Source organism: Sinohyriopsis cumingii, chromosome 3, assembly GCF_028554795.1.
Source record: "Sinohyriopsis cumingii isolate HCF-2022 chromosome 3, ASM2855479v2, whole genome shotgun sequence".
Classification (NCBI taxonomy): domain Eukaryota; kingdom Metazoa; phylum Mollusca; class Bivalvia; order Unionida; family Unionidae; genus Sinohyriopsis; species Sinohyriopsis cumingii.
Genome location: NC_142963.1, coordinates 110,308,039 through 110,334,109, shown reverse-complemented (window position 1 = coordinate 110,334,109; position 26,071 = coordinate 110,308,039). Strand labels below are relative to the sequence as shown.

The 26,071-nt window shown below is 35.2% G+C and overlaps 1 protein-coding gene across 1 annotated transcript in view; it reads right to left on the bottom strand.

Moving 5' to 3' along the window:
• LOC149803567 (tolloid-like protein 1) overlaps positions 1–26,071 on the bottom strand; it is a 137,075-nt gene that overhangs the window by 65,063 nt on the left and 45,941 nt on the right. The window contains exons 2-4 of the mRNA XM_089953303.1: positions 18,815–19,055; positions 6,529–6,791; positions 6,096–6,216 (exon numbers count right to left, since the gene is read on the bottom strand). Of these exons, the coding sequence (XP_089809429.1) occupies positions 6,096–6,216; positions 6,529–6,791; positions 18,815–19,055 (625 nt within the window). The remainder of the gene's footprint in view (positions 1–6,095; positions 6,217–6,528; positions 6,792–18,814; positions 19,056–26,071) is intronic.

Here is a 26,071-nt window from a genome sequence, read left to right as displayed (position 1 = left end):
CCAGTAGATTTACAATTACAACTGTTCAATCACACAATTTTACCTCTGCTGCTTTACGCATGTTAAGTTTGGGGGTTGGAAAACACCCTGCAAAATGAAAAATATTCACCCTGAATTCCTAAGATATATAACAAAACCAAGCAGGAACAAACAACTCACTTTTCTGTATTCAGAATTTAGTAGGAAACCAATTGACATTTATATTAAATGCTGTATGATTTGATTTTCGATCTTAATAATAAATCCAAAATGCTACTAAATTTCCAGAACATTATACAACATCGTTTTGAGTGATATACATTCTGGCATTACAAATGGTTTGAACATTTTGATTTCAGATGGAAGAATTGATCTGCTCTATCAAGCATTTGATATGTAAACCTCAAGCTCTGAAAGCGTGCGTTGCGCAACAATGAAATGAATGGAATTCAAGATTAGAAGACGTTACATTGAAAGATATGACTTACCAATTATTCAAATGAGACTTAAGCTTTAAGAAGTACTTGATATCTTTAAAAAGACATGTTTACTTGCCATTGATAAGTTTTAGAACTAGCAACCACATACCAAAACAAAACAGAAAATGTATCGTGTACAATAGGGATACCAGATGAATTTCATTATTTGTATGTCTGTCCTTTTTTGTAAATTCTTATTAACTTATTATTGTACAATTCCTAATGTAATAAGGATTGGTAAACTTTCTCCTGCATAAATTATTCAAATTAATAAGTCTTGCTAAATGTATTGACGTAATTACGACAAACTTTATGTAATTGCCAGCCACAAACAAATTGCATAGCCAACGAAATGTGCACCATAATACATGTCTGTACTTTTATGTACGTATAAATATGTATGTTTATATGTATGTATGGGTATGTATATGTGCGTACACACCCATGCATGTGTGAGTGGATATATATATATATATATATATATATATATATATATATATATATATATATATATGCATGACGCACCGTGCATTTAAACGGACATGTATGTGTATGTAAGTATATATATAATGAGTTGCAAATATTGTGTTTTTGCATAATATATTGTGTAGTTACTGTTTTACATCATACGATAGTAATAACAACCCATTTTTGTCACATGTTCTTACCCTGAAACGTTTAATAACTATCAAATATTTGCAAGCATTACGTTGCTCTAATATGCCGCCTGCGTGTGACATGAGATTTCAATATCAAATCAATGTTCGGCTCTGAGAACGTAGGATCGGGGCGTCTAGTGATTTTGTTTTTGTAACTGGTCTGATGTTCATAACATTCAGGGGAGTAGCTTCCATACACCAAGAGTGTGCAAAGCAATGAAGCCCAAGAATAAGTTTTTAACACTATTGATTAGGCAGGGGTCCATCGGCCCGAATATCCTAGCTGCGCCACTGATAGCATTCATTACATGGTCGGTGCCGCCCATTGTACTTAGATGTCTGTGAAAGATACTCGTAACGAAGAAGAAATTTGATTAGTTGTGAAACTGTGTAGTCCACAACCCACTGCTCTTTTATATTTAATGGCAAATAAATTTATTGAAATGAAGTCATGCAGGGAACAAACTGAGAGTTTATTGGAACAGACACAATCAAGAGCCCTTGACATGTGTATCTCACTCTGCGCCATGGTTACTAAATAAGCGACTCTGCTATCAGGAGATTTACTATCCAATTTTGGATAGTATTCCTACCCCAACAGCTCTGCGGACACGTCTGTATGTTAAGAGTAACAAAATATTTCGAAACACTTGGCCCACTACTTTCTTTATTTTCATCGCTTGATAAGGTCATTTTAATGTATGCATAAATTATAAATTAAACTAAATAAAATTCTTTGTGAAAATGTGCTAACACATGTTCTTGCAAAATGTAATTTTGCTCATTTTTGGGGAAGGACGTCCGTTGTCAAATCTTATGTTTCCAAGGTGCGTAGATTTACATGTTGTCAAGCTCTTCAGTTTCGGAGGCAAGTAAATCTGGCATTCAGACGGCAGTCTCTTAATGATAAGATAGAAGTGACTGGTTTTGAGAAAACACCGGAATTTGTGAAGTTTGACGTGTGTCTCTTTTTATCAGTTAGTCTTACACTCTCAGACCAGATCATGCTCGTTAAATGTATGCAGTTATATGATATCAGCTTAATTGTAAATATAGAAATTATACGACTATGGTGGGGTTTTTTTTATTGTTGCAAAACTCCCTGAAGGCGATTAGTAAAAATGTATTGTTACATCATTCGATTGGTTCCAGCAGATTTGACGAGTGCTGTTTTGTGTGTATGTGTGTGTGTGTGTGTGTGATTTGGATTTTTAACGTAGCTTTAACAATGTTTTAGTCATATCGCTACTTATGTCTGCAGTTTATAGTGATGTCTAGCACTGGGGCATCATGCCGCAGACATGTATCATGATGTTCCACCCAGCCACATTATCCTGACACCAGGCCGACCAGTCCTAACACTAATCTCTTAATGCTGAGCGCCATTTATGTAAGTCTTTGGTATGACTCGGCCGGGGATGCAACCCACGACCTCCCGTATCCGAGGCGGACGCTCTAACCAGTTGGCCACCGGAGTGGTCCGTGTTGTTTTGCAACGAAGGCTATACTGAAATATTGTAGTAACACATTATATCTGAGTTTCGGTTTTCATGAAACTCTTTTTTGAAAGAACTGAGCACAGACTTAATTGTTGGAATAACAGCTGTATACGGATTACTAAGTCAAGCGTTTACCGTAACACAAAGAAGGACTTTGAATTTAGGCTCAGTGTCTTCTCTCCTGTTTCGGTTAACGTTTTAACAAATGTTTATTGTCTGGTTCCCTACTTCGTATGATCTCTGCGTTACACTCCGCTATACGAAGTCGTGGTATAAAGTAATGCAAAGCAAGAGGCATACGAAGTATTGAGCCTGACTACAACTGTATATGGGTTACGAAGTCAAGCATTTACCGTAACACAGAGAGGGACTGTGAATCTTTTATGTTCAAGTTCTTCCATCATGTTTGGCAAACGTTTGAACAACTGTATGCGGATTATTAAATAACACAGACTCAAACTCTTCCATCCTGTTTTGGCAAACGTTCGAACAAAGCAAATCGTGTCTTAACCAAATATTCACAATAAACTTTGACCATGATCTCAATCTGATTTCATAGATTACATTTACAAATCGGACTGAATATCAAACAAAATGGCCTTTGTGTGCTGTAAAGATTATTCCTGTATTGTTTTAGACTACAAAAGTAGCACCTTTCTTAAAACGTGAATCCCAATCAATGCGACCCGTTAAAGACAACCAAAAGAAATCAGAAACAGTTGGCTTACACTACCCCAACATCACTCACCCCTCAGGCTCCCTACTCTACGGACATTAAAGGTTCATTTGTTTCGCAGACTGAGCTCTGGCCTGGTACTTGGTGCAAACAACATGTATCTCTTTGTACACTGGGTGAAGAAAGAGTCATACAGGTCATACATGCGCACTTACTCATCTTAAATTCTACATAACTTGCTGTTGAAAAATTTAATACTAATTTTTTTCGACCAAAGTCTATTCAGTCCTGATTATCAAATGCTCAGCAACTTAACTGTCATAACGAGACTTCCAGCAGAAAATTATCGATAGTTATGGACCTTTACTTTAGTCGCCAGGTACGAAACTGAGTCAAGAAAAGAACATGTCGAGTCTAATCGTCACAAAGTAGGTTAGTGGGAATTTGTTTATCAATATCCGTAGCTTCATTGTGACATCACAGCGTGCGACATCATTCAACCTGGATTGTACTGGATCACGCCTTTAGGTTGATTTCGTCCAAAAACGTCAACATACTTTAACCCTGTTTTTGCCGTATGTGCTTTTCGGGGCGGGTAAATAATTATATTTCACATGAATATGGATGTATATAGGCTCCAAATAAAGTGCAATAACGTAAAATCAAATAAAAAAACGAGACACCCATTAATAAAATAATCGGCGTTGAATGCCTTTACGACATATCTGATTTATACTATAGATGGCTATTCAGCGTAGAGCATACAGGCTTAAACTGATACAGATATCACATACAATATACAATTACTAAAGACCTCTAATTAACAGTAGTAGCTTATATGCAGTTTTATAGGAAATACAGTCTTTTATACTTAAATTTTGATAACCGTTTCCAGGACTCAACAGCTAGGCACATTTATTTCGTATTTAAATTTTGCAGCAAAAGGCTGAAATTGAGTGTGATTAATGATGTAGTAATCACGTAGTACGTGTTAATAGTTACTTTTCAGACAAAAGAATTTTCAGAAATTAAACACATGACCATATATTTTTCTACCAGAAGAAATTACGATACTGAATTAAATAGGATATCAAAATGTCTTCGTGAAGTCTGCAACTGGGAGGGGATTTGTTTAGTGAAAGGTAGTAATTAAACATGTAGCCTGAAGTTTGTTTATTTACTTTGCAGTAATTCTCCATGTAGCATACCACCCTGTAGCTGCAATATATTGGTGCAAGCTTTGTGTACAGTATATGTCTCACTCAACAGGAGAGGTTTTGTTCAAACTTTACCACGTAAAAAGATATGAATGCCAAAATGTAACCATTAGCAATACAAAACTTTGCAGGAAAAAAATCTTGGCCGACAGATGGAAAAGTTAAGCTGAAAACAATAGGATACATGCTGAAAAGATTTTTAAAAAAAGAAAATGTTGTGAACTGCAAAGTTTCATAAATATAGGGACAACTTTAATTTACAGAGAGATAACCATAGTTCAGTGCAAGAAAACTTCACATACTATTTTGTAATTATGGATTTAAAAAAAGACAATTCAGTCCAACTTTGGGCCGTTCACTGTTTGATCCATATACCTTTTCACAGGAAGGTTTCAGAAACGTGGGAAGTTCAAAGTTTCAAATGGAAACAGCCCTGAGGAAGACTGGGCAAGATTTGACTCGGTATGTAGTAGTCCGATATATACCAACCGCATAAATCTGTGTTGATACTGATGGACGATGTTGTGGGTATGATGTCTTCTGTTCATTAAAATGTGCAATTTTGCTGCATGTAAATCATTCCGGAACAAACCCTCGTACACTTTAGACACATACCGGTAATTGGTAACAGCCATATCAAGCGCGAAATTCAAAATGGCCACAGGACAGATGGTTGTATTATTCCAGGTGGATTTACAAGTCATCAAACATATGATTCGCTCAGGAAATATAATCTACATGTCACCAAAAGAACCCTTCAGCCGACGGTAGCTGCACAGCCACGAGAAATACCGGTAAGTGTATAACATGTACACCGATGTGTGCAGCCAGATTTGGATGCAGATAATTGCAGCTTTTAATGAATAGGTGATATCAGCCCCTCACCCAAAAATCAATATCATCACGGGTGAAGGGCTGATTTATCGGCCTAGGTATGTAGAGGAGGAACTTGCGACTTTAAAGAGAAGCCTCTCGGACATCATTAATCAACATACTGACACATTAGGTCAGTTTCACTGGTTGTGTAGTGCCTGAATTCATTGAACTAAAGAGTTTGGTGAAAGATAATCATTAGCATGTGGCTTTCTGCATATATTACTCTTTGTGCATTTACAATGAAATTGCATGACAGTCCATCTAAACATTGTCGATAAAAACATATTGGCATAAAGTTGCAGCACACTATTAATATCTTGTCCAACCATATCCGAGAGCCGAAAGCGTATCAATCGATGGCATTGGTCATTTCAAAATGACGTCATCACTGGCATTCAACCAATCAAAAACAGCTATCTGACTCATTCGAGGAGGTGACAATGTTTTTATCCTTTATGACCTTTGTCTTTGGTAGCGAAGAAAATCCTTCTAGTTTGCTATTTTTGTTTTAGAACTAAGTATTTATAACCAATAACAAGTGGAACTGTATTTCCAAAATTGTCCCAGATTCATTTTGAGAAATTCCATGGTGACGAAATTAGACTCTTGTAAGGCAAGATGACCTGAGTAAACCAAATGTTTTAATCTACCTGATACGAGCGTCAAGCCTGTTGCAGCCCGTATGTATAAATTATATATTATATACCTACCCACAAGGCCTCTCTGTAAACACAATGTAGTCTTGCTCCTCCGAAGCCCGCTCAACAAATGTCACACAGGTGTAGTTTTCCCAATGTCTCATTGCCAGCTTAAATAAGGCCTTGTGAGCACCTTCAATTAGACGGGAGAAGAAAAGTGAAGATGGTCGCCATAAATGGAAATTGAACTATGAAAAGAAACACTTTGAATGCTTTGTGAGGTGATTGACTTATTTTTAAAGAGAAAAGAGTTCAAAGAAACATAAATATTACGTATGCTCATGTTTAATTGCGTCTGTTTATGTGCATTTGTGTGTGATTTGGATTTTTAACGTGGCTTTAACAATTTTTCAGTCATATCGCTATGATCTCTGCAGTGTGGCAGTTTACAGTGATGTATAATAAATTCTTGATCATAGATGCTACATTAAACTATCGAACTTACCGCTAAAATTGGCATCTATTTCATAAGGAATGACGCCATATGGCCACAGTCTCTCTTGGCGCGCTGTAGCGGCTCGTTTTGTTCTAGAAGCTACCTCTTGTACATTTTTCTTCAATTTTGCAAGCCTTTTTCGGTCCTGGCGCCGCTTTTTTCTCTCCATTTCACGTTTCTTTTTAGTTTCCAGCTTGATTCTTGTTCTCTTCTCTTTATCCTTCTTTTTTTCTTCTCTCCCTTTCTTTTGTAGCTCTTTACAAAGTATATCACTGCAAAATAGGACAAATCATTTAAACGTTTGACAGGGGTCCCATGTGCAGATGCTCAGAAACAATGACATCATTATAAAACTAGATATGAGTCAGGGGACATTAAAAAAGTAATTCGTGCATGACTGTTTTATCTATGAGCTTTTATGAAGCCCATTTCAGCGAAGAAAAGTTACATCCAATGATCCTACAGATGAATAAAGTACATTTTCTAGAAATAATAATAATAATAATAATAATAATAATAATAATAATAATAATAATAATTATTATTATTATTATTATTACTGAAAGAAAAAATGATTTATTATATATTTTATTAGATATTTTATCACAGATAAATAAGGATCACTCAGTTACTTGTTATTATTATTATTATTATTATTATCATTACTGAAAGAAAAAATGATTTATTATATATTTTATTAATATTTTATCATAGATAAATAAAGGATCACTCAGTTACGTTGTTGTTGTCATTATCATTATTATTACTATTATTATTATTATTATTATTATTATTATTATTATTATTATTGTTGTTGTTGTTGTTGTTAGTATTATTATTATTATTAAATAAAGGACGGGCGTACAAATGTTGCACTATTCGTCATTCGTCATTGTATAAAAATAACCAAAAAATACCTCATAAAGCCGATATAACAAAACATATAATTATCAGAAAAAGATGTTCTGAAGCATTTAGATCACTGAGTTGCGCTAAATGGTTTCTAAATAATAAGGTTTATTCAACTGTGCGAAAATTGAATGTAAATTTTCTTCGCCTTACAGTCATTAAATTGTTTTATATGGGTTGCTGAAGTAGCGAACTGACTGTAACTTACACTGTTACGATAAAGGTGAACACGTGCACTCAAGTCCATGCTCTGTAGTTTTCATCAGCCTTCAAATCTATACCAATCCTATAACTACTATACTAAGGACAATTTCTTTGGATGTAAAGGCACTAAAATTTGGCCAAGGCACCGGTAATTGAGCAATTTAGGGATTGCCCTTGGAATCTTTACAGAAGACGGAAAATGTAATATTAAGAACATAAAAGTTTACCATAAGTACAAAAAAATATACAGCAGAAAGACAACTGTTGCTCAAATAAAGCCAAGTGAACGTTTCCAGACTTGCAAACTATGGATTCAGATCCTAAAATTTAAACAATTTTATAGGGTTTTCAAAAAAGGACTTTGGCAACTTATTTTTGGCTTAAATATTTTTTTCTTTTACAGATTTTAAAACTAATGTAAACGCCATGTGGCAAAATATGTGACAAAATATTGTATTGAATATAGACTTGTACTTTAAAATGTTCTGTCATCGTCATTAATTCTGAAGGTAGTAAAGTTTCAGCCTCAGATTTAGAGGGTTTGTGAATTCGAAATTAAGTCGCAACTGCTGGGCATATAAAAGTGGAGTCACTTTCTATACACTACGCTACTTTAGCCAATCAGCTTTGGGCACACGGCACTGCTTCATTTCCTATCTTTTTATTTTATTTCTAAATATTCGGGACCAAACCTATTGCATAGAACCATCGCTGATGTGTGCGTCTTTGTTAAGAAAACCATACTAGCTACTGCATAGTTTAAGACTACACGTGCTTGAACCATGTGTCACCTGCTCAACACCTGCTTTCATTATCAGGTTTCCTAAACCAAGTATAAACTAATTTTTTTTAAACGGCCGACAGTGCATCGCATTTGAATAAATGATAGGTTTAGCTGTGCAAAGATGTTTTTACACGCATTTACTTTTCATTATCAACCAATCATGATGTTGAATACCCTACAACATCTATTTTATGAATTCACAAGTTCGAGGTCAATAATACTGCTCCTCGAATGTATGCCGATTCGGACCACCTCGGTTTTTTACGAAAGAAGGACTGACAGAGAAGTTGCCAATGTATGAAACTATTTTTTCATTCCCAACATCGGTCCATCATACATATAACTCAGTCGTAGAGATAGCCGAGGGTGTCAGAATATATTAGGGCTTCTGTAAAGTGGAGAAAGTCTCATTGGGGAACCACCTCGGAAATTTTTACGAGACTAAAATTTGCCTCGGATGTATGTCGGCGCAGTAATTTAAAGAAGAATCGTACATTTTGTTGCCGGAAATTTCTCGGCAAAAGAGAAATCCATATGTATTAGAACCGAATTGGTTATTTCTGCATTAGACCGACTGGGGGATTGACAGAGATGCTACAAATAAAAATAAGAATTTCAATCAGTCGTAACTTTTCGGTCAATCTGTTTTTTCTTAAATAGCCAAAGTGGTCCAAATGGGAACTATCACATACATTCGAAGTAAGATCGGTAGGACTGACCTCGAAGTTGCGAATGGATTTTTCTGCAAATCACTGCGCCAACATACATCTAAGGGAAAGTTTTGTCTCACAGAAACCGCCGAGGACGATCCGATTGCCATTTTATGTTAACCCAGTTATAGGCTGGTTTAATTTTTATTTTATTTTATTTTTAAATTTTGTACTGTGAAACTTTGTATCATATCGCAGGATGTCAAAGCAAACGGGTCTGATTGGTCTGGTTCTGGAAAGGTCACCTGCACCAAAAAAAATCCAATCATTCAAATGCAACTATTGCAAATAGCCAATGCTGATATTTGTTAATATGCTGTGCCAGAGTTAATGCCCTAAATAAGTAAAATAGTCTAGGTGCATCACAAGGTATAACTCATGCCCTGAATTACGTCAACAATGTACAGGAATAAAGGAAATAAGGAACTTAATTTGTGCTGTGATTTCTAAACACGCTAGCTACTTAGGAAATTAACCATTACGTTTGTCAAACTTCAGACATATCAGGATATATTCTGGGTGTTAAATTACAGCCGGGAATAATTTCTGGGGTGGGGTGAATGGGTAAGTAAGGAATTCTTTGTTTTTTGCCTCTTTATAAAGGGTTTTGTCTAACGCATCGATACCTCTAATGATGTTGCATTATTTCACTAATCTATTTCAGTAATAACAAAATGTCTATCTGAGTTATTCTTTAAAATCAGTTTCCAATGTTTGCCTTTAAATGAGACTCAAAACCAGTTCAAAGAAGACACAGAACCAATGTACCGTTACTGAGTTACGTTTCTAATTTATATTGCAATCCTTCTATAACACCTGTAACGTGTCGATCAGGTTTTACAAAGGAGTGTGCAGTCTGTAACTAATGTTATTGTTTTGCTCTGTCTAGTAATTCTATCTCGCAACAAACCTGTTTTAGTTTTCAAGAATAAAAGATAACCTACTAAAATACTCTTTATTTTGGTCAGTTCGTTATAAACTGTTTCCTCTTGAGTAAATAATCAATGCCCATCTCTTGTCCTTTCCCCAAGTTTGTCCTATAATTATGACCGAGGGAGTCTTCTAAACGTCGGGTGTGTGTGTGTGTGTGTGTGTGTGTGTGTGTGTGACTTTAGCATGAGGACAAAGATACCATGTAACCTTTTCCCGACACAATAATTGACTGATAAGACATGTTAAAGTCTGAATATTTCATTTTACCATTTTCAATGATTCGACAAAAATCAAAACAATTGAACCAGACAATGGGGAATACAACTCCCCAAACAAAAATACATTTCAAATCGCGCACTCTTGATTCAAATTTATACATATATCTATCTAACTATCTATCTACCTATCTATCTATCTATCTATCTATATATATATATATATATATATATATATATATATATATATATATATATATATATATATCGACCCAATTTTTAAGCCATTGCTTAATAAGCAACTATCAGTGTATGTCTTTTACTATGTTCAGTAACTTGAAATACTGTATATACCCGCTTATAAGCAGAGCCCAAGTGTAAACTGCACAGACCCAGATTTGCCGTTGTATAATGCACCGGCAGATATAGGTTGATACAATTTTCTAAATGTAATAAATAGAACAACCAAAATAGACCTTGATCTGCCGGCGTATTATGCGACGGTAGGTCTGGCTATTTGTTTGTTTGCAGCTGGACTCTACTTACAAGTAAGTATATACGATATCCAGATCACCATTCAAAGTTATTTAACCACACCTCGCAGACTTGCATATGTTGAAAGAAATTTTCAGAAAAGTTCAGGTCTATATTTCTGTATTTTAAATGCTTTCTTTTCTTTTCCTTGTTTCCTTGATCTGCAAAGTTCAAATTATCATTAACGACGTAACAAACGCCATCTTGGACTGTACTCATCAGTGTAATTCAATGTTTCAATCTATCGTGAATTATTTTTTCTTCTTCCAAAACCATAGCCGCTCGTAAAGAATATATGTGAGTTGCAATAGCTTCCAAGATGCAGCGAGATGATGATAACATGCATCAATCTGTTAAATTTATGTGAGTGGCAGAAGCTTCCAAGATGCAGCGAAATGATGATAACATGCATCAATCTGTTAAGTATATGAGAGTGGCAGTAGCTTCCAAGTTGCAGCGAGATGATGATAATATGCGTCTATCTGTTTGATACAGACCTGTACTAAAGCCAACGCAATATGTCTTGAAATTGATGCAAAACCCATGCCTGATTAAATTATATACAATGAGTATAACTCCGCAGAGAGAGAGAGAGAGAGAGAGAGAGAGAGAGAGACTTAGGAACCAGACATTTAGTTAGACAAACTGCTTATTTATATTTAAAAAATACCTTAAGAGTTACCTACTGCCTGATATAATATTCATTGTTTTGAAAGGGTCAGAACTGTTCAAACTGCCAACAGTTGTGCCTCCCCAGGGCAGACCCGTATCCTGTCTAAGCTAAAAGCTTGAACCCGCTACAGACTGCAACAGGAGGAAGTGCTTACATTGGCCGTCATTGTAGATGATGACAGTCAATGTTTTTATTTGGTGTTAGGCTACTGATAAGATGAAAAGTGCAGCCTTAAGAGCCCCTCCCCCCCCCCAAACCTATTTTCTGTCCGACTTTCTTGGTAGAATATTTAGTTTTGCCCTAAAACCACCCAACTCAAGTGTTTTTCATTAAAAACAACAACAAAAAAACAACACCCATAAAAACAAAACAAAATATTTCCAACAATTCCTAAGTATAGCAATTATGTCAAGGCTATATTACGCGATGCATTATATTTGTAAGCTATATCGGTGTCTTGCTGTTAGTGTAAATAGGAGAACAATAAAATCACTGGTCTGGACTTTGCGAGTTTAAATTTAGTGCTGAAACGAATACCTGATGTACTATTAAAATATTTGAGGACTATATTTGATTCATATTCGAATATCCATACCATGTATTCGATTCTTATTCGAATATTCGTATCCTGTATTCGATTCGTATTCGAATATTCGTAACCTGTATTCAATTCGTATTTGAATATTCATAGCCTGTATTGGATTCGTATTCGAATATTCGTATTCGGTATTCGATTCGTATTCGAATATTCGCATTCTGTATTCGATTCGTATTCGAATATGTGCTGCGATGTCATCATGAAATATTTACCATCATCACCACCGACTTGGGGTGAAGCAGATGCCAAATAATGTAAACAGATGTGACCCATCTGATTTGTATAGACTTGATTTGTCTTCCATGTTCAACAGAATGGATACCAGTTCCAAGATCACTTAAAAGAGATTACTTTTGTTTGCTGAAATACTGACCCAATTATTCCCATGGAAGCCGCCAATGCTTTATCTGCATAATTAGTGTCAGCCAATAAAAACAGAGAATGGATGGAAAAACTATTTCAAGGATATTATTAAACTATATTTTTCAACATCCGTTAAACATCTGAAGACTGTCTGAGCCTTGACCAACGTTAACAAAACATATCAACAGGACTATGTTCTCGTTTGATTGATACAGATTTGTATATCTCTATAAATTGCATGACCAGCAAATTCGTGGTCATTTGTGAAAATAAGGCTATTTCGTTTTTCAAAATTTTCCTGTAGTTTCCAAACGGTGGCTAATTAAAGATAAGTTTCGTGAAAACTGAGTCTCAACGGATGGACTTTTCCGAATCTGAAATGTTTTTAACATTCAAAAGTTGTGTTGAACAAGTACAGTCTAAACTGTGTTAACAAGATTTTTTAAATTACTGCATTCTACATGGTAATTCTAACAAAATCTCAATAACTAATTTAAAACAAATATTCAACCTGAATGTGTAACAGCATATTATTAAAACCGAGAAAATCAAAAAGTACAAGTGGGCCTGACCTTACATAACTCATAAATTCTCAGTTGACCTTTTCACTAAGGAGGCTAATGTATTATAATGTATTGAAAGAATACGACCAAAGTTGACTACATTCAGATTACCCATCAACGTGTGCATATCTGCTCATAATCAAACTCACTGAATATCTTGACAACATAAGACAATCTAACAAGATTTTATCAAATCTGACCAGAAATATAGTTGGTACATTCTTGACAAGCTCACCAATCAAATGCAAGGTCATATCATACATATGCACGAGCCTCAATTATAATCATACACAACCATGATTTTTATGGCATATGTCTATTAATAAAAATATTTTTATATCAAGATCCCATTAAAATCATTCTCAAAGTGTTCAAAAAAAGCAGACGTTCATTCAGTCATATGCAAGACCACATTACTAAGATCATAAATCTAGCGGATGATATGATAAAAAAACGCGTTATGTATCTTAAGGTTATAAGCTCATGTCCTAAATTCGATAAAAAAAATAGCTGGCAACAGAGTGACAATCTCAACCAGCCTGATATAAAATCACCGCTTTAATACGGATGGATCTTGTTCTTAAGTGTACATACCCATGATCTTTATGATTTAAGTTGATTTAGCAAGTTTGTATTTAAAATACAGTCTATAGAGTGTTATCAAGCTCAGCCAGTCATAAGCGAGATAACGTCATTAATATGCGTGGATCCAGTGCATTATGGAAAGATTTTCAAGCTGGACACTATGGCGGCCATAAAAGACCCCAGATCAGCTACCATTATCATTCAGGTTCAAGCAGACATAATACGAAGATTGTGGAGAAACCCCGATGTCAATACAACTTTCCGATAATTTGACGAAGTGATAAAACGATTTTATAGATAGATGCTGTGGCGTAAATATTAGACGTCAGATCGGCACCACTTTCATTTAGGACCAAAGAGAATCATACGAGTGGTTTTAGTGAAATTCTCATGTTAATACCACCATCTATTCTGGGTAGTAATCGATATTCTTATTCAGATATTCAAATTGGGGTTCCCATTGTCAATCACTCCTCGGATCACCATCATTCACTATTTTACGAGACCTAGCATCATGTATCTTTCTTGGTTAGATTTGGAGGACAGTAAACTACTAGCCGATTGCAGCAAACACAATAAGTAACTATCCGCATGAACAATAGCAAGGCTCCATTGTAAAGAAGTGCCACGAGGCAAAATATCTTAAATTGTACATTTACAGCGAGAAAATATCTGCTATATAATGCAAGTTTTTCAAACCATTTATGATTTTCAAATATTGTTATGGCAGTTTCAGTCTGATCGTTTCAATGAAAATTCGCAAGCGTGGGACTGTAACAGTCAAGACCCAAAGAGAACACGGGTTTTGCGCTTTTAAAAACATGAGAACTTAGTCTCACTACCTGTATTTATATTCAAAAAAGAAGTACGTGCTTTATTGTTTAGTTTGACCCCAGCATTACATGCTTTAATGTTCTCTTCTGACCTTTATCCATGGGAGATAAAGTCAATAAAAACTGTAATATAGGTTGAAAATGAACAGAATGAATTTACTTGAGTAATAAATCACAATGATAAAAAGAGAAAATCAATAAATCCTAATATTTTACACGAACTGTGTACATTAAAGTATTTTTATCACTTTAACTGCCGACTTTCAGTATAAGGTATACTACAGTCAACATTGATACAAACAGTTCAAGCATACTATTTCCAAAATATGCCAGCTATCGAAAGTCATTTCTCTGGCAATAACGACAACTCCACGTCGTAGAAAATACGACTATTATAGGATATAATGGATCAATTAGAGAATGAAAATATATATGGTTTATTATTAATAACAGACTTTGAAAAAGCCTTCGACTAAATTAACTGAAGCTTTGTAGGAAATGCTTTACAGTCTCTTAACTTTGGTGATTCTGTTTGAAATTGGTTTAGGCTCATTTGTAATAACTCTAAAAGTTGTTAACAAACAATGGAAATATGTTATTTTTATTGACTTGAAAGATGAGGTCGTCAAGGGGATCCTCTTGTCCCTGATTTGTTTATTATCAGGAATACGATTTTAGTTCTAAATTTAAAGCAATATGTGGATGTACGTGGACTCATCTTTGATGTCAATTAATTTAAATTGGGTCAGTATGGCGATGACGCTTTTGGTTCTTCTCGATGGGTCTCAATATTCTCTTAAATCAACTATGAATATCCTGCAAGTTGTTTTTGTTTATTAGGACTTAAATGAAACATAACAAAAACAAACTCTATTTGCATTGGAAGTAAGAAATTTTCCAGTGAAAGAATATGTTCCAAGATGAACCTAAATTGGTCTACTTCTAACTTACACTCCTTGTCATTTCTTCCACTCCCACCCCGACTTATAACAAATGGTGGAAATTAATTATAGGAAGAAACTAACGAAGGTAAAAAAAACCCATAATACTGGCAAGCTGGAATCAAAGACATCTTTCAGTGATAGGTAAAGTAATTGTTGTAAAAACTCTTGTTCTGCATAAAGACATAGAACTTTTATCAGCATGTCTAAATCCATCAGCAAAACTTGAAGCAAAACTAAGTCGTATCTTATTTAAGTTTGTATAGTATGGAAAATCAGAGAGAATTAAACGCGATATTCTAGAATCCCCGGAGAATGAAGGAGGACTAAATATGGTACATGAAGATAAGATGGGTTAAAAGATTACGGGAAAACGAGGATGGAGCTTGGCAGAACCTAGTTAATACTACTATATTCAGAAATATAACGGATATTTAGAGTTTAGAAGGAGAAAATTAGAAGAATCTGGTGAGCTCAGTAAAAACAGTTTTTGGAGAGATGTAATTTTGGCAGTATTGAATTGGGAAAAGGAACCGCAAGGTCCAAACGAGTATTTATCCCCGAGTTGTTTTTTTTTATATATATAATTTTGTTCCACCTAGAATGTTCTATCAATAAAAAAAATCCTTGAAAGAAGCCATAATCAAAGTTCTTAAAGATACAGTGATCACTGTCGTTTATTATCTTTTGAAATGATAAAACGAAATGCTGGATGCGACGATTTTTGAAGTACTATTTCTTTGTTATCCAAATTGCCAAATTCATAGAAAGATGCAATCAAAAAACATTTTGCTCTCAACATGTTTGATAAGCAGTAGGATAAAATAATGAACTTGTATAAACAAAACTCATTGAAAAATGTTTGTTTACAAAGATTTGTTTTATAAAAAAAAGGCAAAAAGGCATCACACTGCATGGCAAGAAATATGGATAAATATATTAAATAAAAATATAAGTAGTGAGGAGTGGTATGAGATTTATGGCAGGTCGAATCTTTGTACTAACATAGTTGCTCTGTTTTTAATTTAAATTAATTCGTAGAATAATTGTCACTAATATTTTTTGGGGAAAAGAATAAACATATGAGACAATGACAAATGCACTTTTTGTACAGTCTTACTAAACTTTGTGCTATGATTTCAATATTACTTCACAATTTTTTTACCGTCTTACTAAACTGTGTGCACCTTATTGCCCAATTATCGCACATTTGCTCAACAAGGAATTATGTTAAGAAGTGAACAACTGGACACTTTGTGCAATCTCTTGATGTGTGTGTGTGTGTGTGTGTGTGTGTGTGTGTGTGTGTGTGTGTGTGTGTGTGTGTGTTTTCGCCTCTTCTGTGCGCTATATGTATTGTTCCAAGATTATCTGATAACCAGAAATGTTTAATTGTAAGGTGACCCTGGGATGATGTTACCCAACCCAGTGGTCAACCTATTACGGGGATAATAATAAAACAACATCACGCAGCGCCACGAACATTACAATAGGGGATTACATGTGCCTCTTTAAATGTCGATTCTACTTAATCTTACTTTTTCATAAGGGAGGTCATTATATTTTAATCGATATTATTATAATCATTAGCATGGTTTTACTGCAAATAATTATTATCTCATACCTGAAATGAGATTACAAAAGTGTACAGTCGCCCCTTTAACGGGAGTATGGGTCACTGTAAGATTGAAAAACGGGTTTTGGTAGAGACGACTTGGAAGCATTCTGCCAGTGTCCAACAGAGGAACAAATACATTTTAAATGCCTTCCTAAAATGTGCAGAGTAATCAAAACATCATTTTAATGAGAGTCCGTTATTTTCATGCGGTATCTGATCATTAACGAGGACAGCTTAATTCATGTATACTTGTCAGCCCGTTGGCTTGGGCAAATAAACCACGAACAGCACAAAACATAATTTTTCTAAAATCATTTATTATTATATTAAGTACCAGTTCAGATGCCTGTCTCTTTGACGGAAAATAAAAATGACTTATTTCCTACATAAACGCAAATCTCAGATCTAGCCGATACCATTGACACTATTGACTTGTCAAGCAAAGAGCTGTCTTTACACAAATCACGGCGGGAAACGATTTGTAATTATTGGATACAAGCCAGGTAGCGTTAGTGGATGCAGCTCTTGGTTTTTCAGAACTGTCTATTGCCCATCAGCGCCCAGAAGCAACCACGGATAATAGATAATGGCATTAGCTGGTAAATTTCTAAATCAGTTACGAATTATACGTTAAAGAAAAAAAGAAAAGATAAAAATGACATTTGGACCGATGATGTCATTTTTGAGTCTGTAGAATATAAGGAGATAAAGCTAAAAAATTTTAACATATGGCCATAACAAGTTAAGTTGAACACATGCATTCAAAAGTACAAGGAACAAACTACTTTTCGTTTCCGTCACAAATGACTAACATTTCTTGGCATAGTACATAAATGACTGAACCTGACTGTCGATACGCTCCTCTGAATATATTGAAATTATTACTAAAATTGGTGTCGCTTTTATTGCCGTTGGAAAAGGCGGAAAAAAAGAAATATCAAACATAAATTTCTTTACAAGAGATCTTTCTATAAATGCACGTACAGTTTGTGAATCTTTAGCGTGGCATATGGCACAGACTTTAAATCAACTTTTTGAATCATTAGCGAGGCATATGGCACAAACTTTAATTCAACTTGTTGAATCATTATCGTGGCATATGGCACTTTAATTCAACTTGTTTGTATGTTCTGGTTCAGTTTTGACATGTAGTACAATCTAGCACTTGTTTCCACTAAACTGTAAGCGTTGAGTCTGAGCTTTATGGTGAAAAATGAACACGAATACTTGAAAGTCTCCCTAACATCCTAAAGAAGCTATTTCAATATAAAACTAGTGACATTTGTTTTGTATTTCATAAAAAAATCTCTGGATGTCAAAGGTTTTATTTGGTCTATTCACCAACAACCAGGGTTTGAAAATTATACTGGCCGCTCGCCTAGAAAGGCATCCTCAGTGGGACGGCAATACTGGCTCTCCTCTATTGAAGCCATCCTTCAATTGAGCGATAATACTTGCACTCGTCTAGAAAGGCAACCCCTCAGTGGGGCGGTACTACTGATGGCTGGTCTAGCGTACTCCCATCATAAAAGTATTTCATTTTTCTTCTCCGTAACTTAAAATGGCTTTCTTGAGAAACCAGCGAAGGTCATTAATAATTTTGTTGTAAGTAGAGATGCACGATTATCTTGTTGTGGTAAAGTAGCCATAGGTAATGAACTTCATGCCACTGATTGTCAACCATTTAGTGTACATCAATATGTCAAGCTCTCTCACACCATGCATCGCATTACCTTTAACACTGATTAGGAGCAGATGAGTGCAGGAGTTCATTGAGTAGAATGTTTACGAACTGGTCCACAAAGAAATTAATAAATTAAAGCTACACTTACCCCTTTATACACTTTTTATGCTTTTGTTTTGATTTGGGTTCCGGATCTTCAACATCTTTCTCCTTGTTACTTTGCTTTTCGGCGAGCTTATCTAAATGTGAATAAGGACCCTTTCCACCCGTCATCAAAGTCGAAGGGTCATCAACTTGTAACTCCCAAAGAGTTGCGTTCATTTTCTCTGCAATATACTTTTGTTCGTTGTACTCTTCCTCAGATAGCGGAATGTCCCCATCAAAAGCATCTGCAAAAGAAAACAAGAAAACCACACTGAAATGAAAAACGCATCGTAAACATATTATCATTTACTTTGACTTTACTTCATTGACTTCTTTTACTTATTGTGATGTATTCTATTACTTCATTTGTTTATTCCGATTACGTGTGTAGTCCAGTCTCGTAGGACTAATTAAGCACCTATACAGAATTTAATAATGTTATGGGGCTCAGGGGAAAACATTTAACCCATAGAACTCGCGCGCGTGTGTGCGCGCACGTGTGTCTGTGTGTGTGTGTGTAAAGGTGTAGTATAATTAGTTCTACTGAAAATCGGCAAAGTATTTTTCTGTAAAATAATCTGCAGCTGCAGCTGCAGCTGCTTATGCAGAAGGCTGGACACCTGCAGATATATGCGTGTGAAATAACATAAGAAAATGGCAGTGATATCAAAATCTCGCAGAAAGAGAACAGTGGATAGTTTCGATATCGAACAATAAGCTCCGCCCACTTATTTGCTGTTGCTCAGGGTCACAAACTTTCGTGAAAATGGCGGATCCAGTAGCCTCATCAACAGATTCATTGAAACCTTCCTACCTGATTGCAGGATACTTTCTTTGTGTTAAAGAAAGGCATGAAATACACCACATAAGGATATATGCATGAAATGATACTTTTTAATGACGCAAATCAAGCCAATGTTACAACATGTTGTTGACGATCTGTCAGAAGAACGAACCATCTGACAAAATAGATGACACCATTTTGCAAGAAGAGGACAAAACAACAAAATCTCTTTGTTCTTGCAAAGTTAGGGATACTTATTAATTATCAGAATTTCTAGTATGGCTTTAATACTTTAAAAAAATTAAAATAAAGCTTTCTTTATGTATTTATTTTATTTATATCGTATATGTATAATTATATATGTATAATTATCATATAAGAATAGAACAAGTATTTTTTTATCTACATGTAACAATTTCATTGTTTTTTGGAAAACAAATATTTAAGTTACAATAAATAAATAAACGCTTTATACAAATTTGCCTGAGTGATTAAAGGGAATTTTGTACGTTCTTTACGCCGCGTTAACATGCATCCTCAGTTGGATGTCATAACATTTTGCAGGTTTATTAAAAACAGTAGTTTTTAAGATATTAGTTTTATTTGAAATCAAGAGGAAAAATGTTTATATAAATGGCAGGACATAGCTGATTTATAGTCTCAAACCTAATAAAGACAAAATAAATATTTTATTACAATTTCACCTCATCATAATTTTTATTTCCCCAAAAACCTTCCATAATAAACACTGTATTCAAAATAATTAAATTGAAAATTTTTGAAGTAATTGATGTCAAAATCATACTTTACAATTATAGATATGAACAGGTTTATGCCAATCTAGAATTTTATGCATGGGATAGTGTTTTCTCAACTTGACACCAGATACTTTTGTTGTTGTTGTTGTTGTGGGGTTTAACGCCATTTTTCAGCACACGATAGGCTATACATGGCGGCCAGTATTAATGGTGGAGGAAGAACCCGGGAAAACCCCGAAAAGAACCACCGACCCACGAGAAGCTACTGGCAAGCTTTCTCACATACCCACATTGGCTGAATCCTAGACTCGAACCGCCGCAGACAGAGGTGAGATGGCAGTGATCCATAACGAAGAGCGCTTTAGACCACTCGGCCACTCGGGGCCCCGACACCAGATACAAATAAATGATCAATTTTGAAAATTTTAACAAAAGTATCACTAAAGAAGCATGATGCAGGATTCCAATATTCAGAATTTAAGTTTTAAAAGAAAGAAAAAAAGCCAATGTAATAAACATACAGAAGTAAATAACACGTATACACACAGTTTCTTTACTGAACGTAATGCAATTTGAACATAAGTATACAAAATAGTATAAAATTGTATTCAACAATAATTTCATTATTTTAAAACAAATTTGTGTATTTATATATGAAATATGGTTATAAAAAATTCATCACTTCCACCGCAGACATTTTTTCATATTGGTGTTTGGTTTTGTGAATCTTTTTTTTAATACCAAATCCCTCTTGAATCCTTTCATAGTAACGATAGTCATGTTATTAATGCGAACCATTTTTAAAATAAATTTTCAGTGATTTTCTGCGTAAACTTTCAAATTCCTCTGCAGTGTAATACGAGAGTTATCAAGCGTGGTCTCATGTTTGTGAGCAAATATTCACCATAGGCATGCGTAACTACGCAGTGAAATCGATACCTATTTTCAGTTGGTCAGTGTGCCCAGTTTGATTGACAGGTCGAAATTATCCATTCTGCTAATGTGGAAAGACTATACAGTATAATGTGGACGTTCTTGGGGTACTCTCGGATACATATCAAGGCCGACTTGGATAAAGATTGCTGATATAATTTTCTTTCGTATCAGTTAGGTTGTTTTGGGGGAGGTGTTTATTTGAAAGTTGGTCACGAATCCAAGGAAGATGACACATGCTTTATAAGACCGTTATCTGTGATTGGAGCGAGGGCAACGGTCAGAGAAGCGCGATAGACAGTGGATGTTTCTATTATCACAGGCATTAATTCGTCAGCTGTTTTACGATACTGAGAAATCATTCAAAAACAGATGGGTTCCGCGTTTATTGACGGCTGATGAAAACATACTCGGGTTGAAATCGCCAGACAGTTGCTCACCAAATAGGAAAGCGTGACTAGAGATGTTTGCATGAGATTGTTACAGGTGATGAAACGTTTATTTACATTTCGGAACCCTACTGAAGAGAAAATAATAAAATTTGTCACGAAGAAAACGCGCCGAGACCATAAATCACTCAAAGTAGTCGGACAGTAAAGATTTCTTGCAATGCTATATTTCGGTGCAATAGAACCTGTCGTCCATGTACATGTGCATGACTCAGCTAGTATTACTGCACATTCGCGTGCCTCAAATGTGTTGCCAGAATTTCTGGAACACTACCGGAACACCCGTCTGCGTACTGAGGGATCCATCTACTGCAATGCACCGGCGCATAAACATGGCGTCGTAACGGACTTTCTTGAAGGAGCGCAGCATCCGATTTTCAAACGTTGTCACATCGTCCATTTAGCCCTAGTTTAGCTCCAATTGATTTTTGTCTGATTCTCGTTACCAAACATTCGCTTACGGGCAGACGATTTTAAAGCAGCCATGGAGCTGGAAGTGAAGTTTTTCATTGGATGAAGAACATACCAAAAAGTGAATATAAAATGGCATTTAATAATTATATAATCAGACTGAGAACATGTGTAGAAAGTGCATGGGAAGTACTAGGAGAGGTTGCAATGAAGTACTGTTCACCAATATAAAACTTTGTTATATAGCGCACGAATATTAGGAACATTTTTGTGTTATACATACGTCTCGTTCAGTTGATCGGTAACGCTGCATTTTAACGCACGATATTTATTCGTTTGCAATCCCTGATATATGTTTTATTTTCTTTTGATGACAGTAGGCTCTAGACACTAGTCATTGAAGTGGTACTTTTCTGTCACAAAGAAAATACCACGGCAAAAATTATACGATAAAACTCTTGATGATCCATGGTTTCCCGTCGTTTCTATTTGAAGGTTTTTCCTTGAAAACATGCTGTTTCTTCATATCTATTTTCTATTTACCGCCATGTACAATACATTGTTACGGACTCCGGAGGTCGAAGTTTTTGTTTATGTGCAAATCTTGTACATGTAAATTGTTAAGGACTCTGAAGGTTCAAGTTAGTGTTTATTGACAAATCTTTTGCATTACAACTGATATCAAAGAGGAATGAATACAATCGTTGGCAACAAAGCACGAGAGAGTGGAATACGACAGGGTGAATGTACGCCCCTCCCATTTATCTTTGTAATGTTTGTAAATTGTGTCGAAGATGCATTCGTCCTAAGACTTAGGCGACAAAGATGTTTGATTTTCTGAGATTGTAAATTTTATTACATGTGGTTTCACAAGATTTTATTTTTGCTAATACTCGCAAATGGCTGCAGTGAGCGTTAGACACATTATATATATGTTTTGATAGATTGCGTGCAAGACAAGAGGCTACGTTAAGCGTTAAACATATTATATATCTGTTCGTACAGATTGCGTGCAAGACAAACGGCTACAGTGAGCGCTAAATACATAAAGTATATGTTTTGATAGATTGCATGCAAGGTAAAGGTTGGTGAAAATAGAATGATGAACTTTTAAAAGATAATTAAACATTAGGAAGGCACTTACCGAGATATAAAATCATTCTTATAACTGATTTCTTATATACATTGTATTCCTAATGCATAGCTGTTTAAGATAAAATGCGTTCCATCTAATACTGCATTTACTATATGTTATGCTTTTCATAAGAATTTTAAACTATGATTAAGGTTTTAGCCAAAGTGCCATAGATGTCAAAGAACTCACTACAAATCTTGTAAGTTGTATTCCAAATGATTCCCGGCGAATTAGAATTCCTGGTTTTTACATACATTACATATGTTGTAATTGCAATCAAGCTATTGCTACTATTTACAAATGCATACATAGAGAGGGAATCTTTTTGTCTACATGGGTCTTGACCTCAAACCACGATGACCATTGTCCATTAGTAATAACTAGAGATTAATCTTATGCAACAATTTTATCCAAGAAATGTAAATAATTTTTCAACACATTTAAAAATGTAAAACCTTGTTAATGAACGACCATGCTATCGAGCCCTACATTTATAGAGTACACTATGAGTCCAATTCTAGTATGATATATTTGTGTATAATACAGAAAATCATGCGCGTTACGAATGTTTTCTCCAATGCGTCTGCCTTAAATAAAACTAGTCTCAACACCAATGGGTAAAATATATTTCAATATTTAGCTTGGCATGCTGAGGAAAAATTTAAAGTGTACATTAAAAAGGAAATAGGTTTTATGGTGTTTTAGGAATCAATTATTTGGGTTTATTACATTTTTTTTGAAAGAAAGTTACTATTCCTACCATTTGAGCAGATGAAATTTCCTATAAACAATATGGAAAAAAACCGAACTCATCTCAGATAAAAATTACATATCTAATTTTCTTGTATAAAAAAAAGCGTGAAAGTGCACCCGTCTGATCCTGAACTGTTAATAGGCGTTTTCTTTAGATTTCTATCAGTTTCTGAACCAGTCCATTCATTGCTCACTTTTGCTTATTACTGTGAAATCATTTATTTTTCGTGCATATCAATTTACGTCATTGTTTTCTTTTAACAAAAATCTCAATTTCATCAGTACTTAAATTATTGGATTGAGGAATACGTCCCATTCTTACCACATAAGCATCATTGTTTGTTGGGTCTTTACATTCGTGGCAAAAAGAAAGAAAATATACCAATGTTTGCCAACTGTTCTCAACCAACCTCAATCGATTATGTCTGTTGCAGAAAAGGAAGGTCACTACACTAGGCTATAAATTTACACAACACAACGGAATGGCTGTGCTATACCTATAATGCATTATCCATATGTAATGAAGGGTAACTGAAATATTAACTGGATCACAATTAGATTATATTGTGCTTAGTCATCATATAAGTAAGAAGATGTACAAAATTGGCATTTAAATATCTACATATCCTAATTTGGAATTGTTTCATGTGCTAGTACAGTGATGCGAACTAGGTATTAGCGTTGATGGTATGTGCTATGTCAGTGCAGTGAATTAATTCTTAAGGTTTCTTGTTTTTGTTTTTTTATTGGCACTGTTGTTTCGAGATTGCAGCGAACTAATTCTTTGCATTTGTTTTGTTGTTCTGTGTCAGTGCAGTTAATTAATTCTTAGGGATTTTTATTTTGTTTGCCTTTTTGTGTTGTTGCCGATTATCTATTTTCTTTATGTTTTATCTGCTATAACATTGCAGTGAACACTATTTCTTGGCGTTGGTTTCAAGCCTATGAGCAGTGTTCTCACATAAAGGCATATCAATGCCGAGGGCTGTCCTGTCTTTCTCAGAGACGTACCATTTTACAAGTCAGTTCAAGCACTAAATTCGAAAATGAAATGCAACTAAACAAGGCGCACGGACAATGATTTTGGGGGTTAAGGCTACCGAAGGCTGTAGGGGGCACAGGCTAACTCCTTCAGTGACAGAACATTAAGTAATGGTCTCTCAGTAGCGCTTTCGTTTTCGTGTGTAAGACTAGAGGATGCAGAGGGTTATTCGGTGGTGCATATAACGGCCCAACCCCAACCTGCACCAGCTAGAAAAGTCCCACTCCTATGAAAACTGGACATGCTCATTCATAGAATAAATATTTTTATTTAAAATAATAAGATCAACAGACATCAAACAGAAAAAAATATTTTTAAAAATATGTGAAAGACGAGAAGGCTTCTTTTGTCATAGGGCAGATATAAAATGGGAAACAAAAACAAGCCAGTATGTGACCCAAGAATCGTTCATTCACAGTGACACATCACAATTATCATTTGTAAGGAATCACACGGATTTATCACAACTATCAGGTATATGGAATCACACCGATCTATCACAACTATCAGGTATATGGAATCGCACGGATCTATCACAACTATCAGGTATATGGAATCGCACGGATCTATCACAACTATCAGGTATATGGAATCACACGGATCTATCACAGCTATCAGGTATATGGAATCACATGGATCTATCACAGTTATCAGGTATATGGAATACTAATATACAGACGATCATACCGTATGACAGTATAAAATTCTAAATAGCTCAGTCTAGATTTCACTTTTCTGTATATTCTTCGTGAAAAGAGAATGACAAACAGTTGTTGTTGTTTATGAAATTAACGCCATTTGTCAGCGCAAGATAGGCTATATATGGCGGCAAGTATAACTGGTGGGAAAAAAGAAGAGAAAACACTAGTAAGAACCACAGCCCCACGAGAAGCTGCTGGTAGCTTTCTCACGTACCCAAATTGGCCATGCCCAAAACTCGAACCTGTGCGGACAGTGGTGTGATGGCAGTTATCGGTAAATGCGATTGCTTATGAC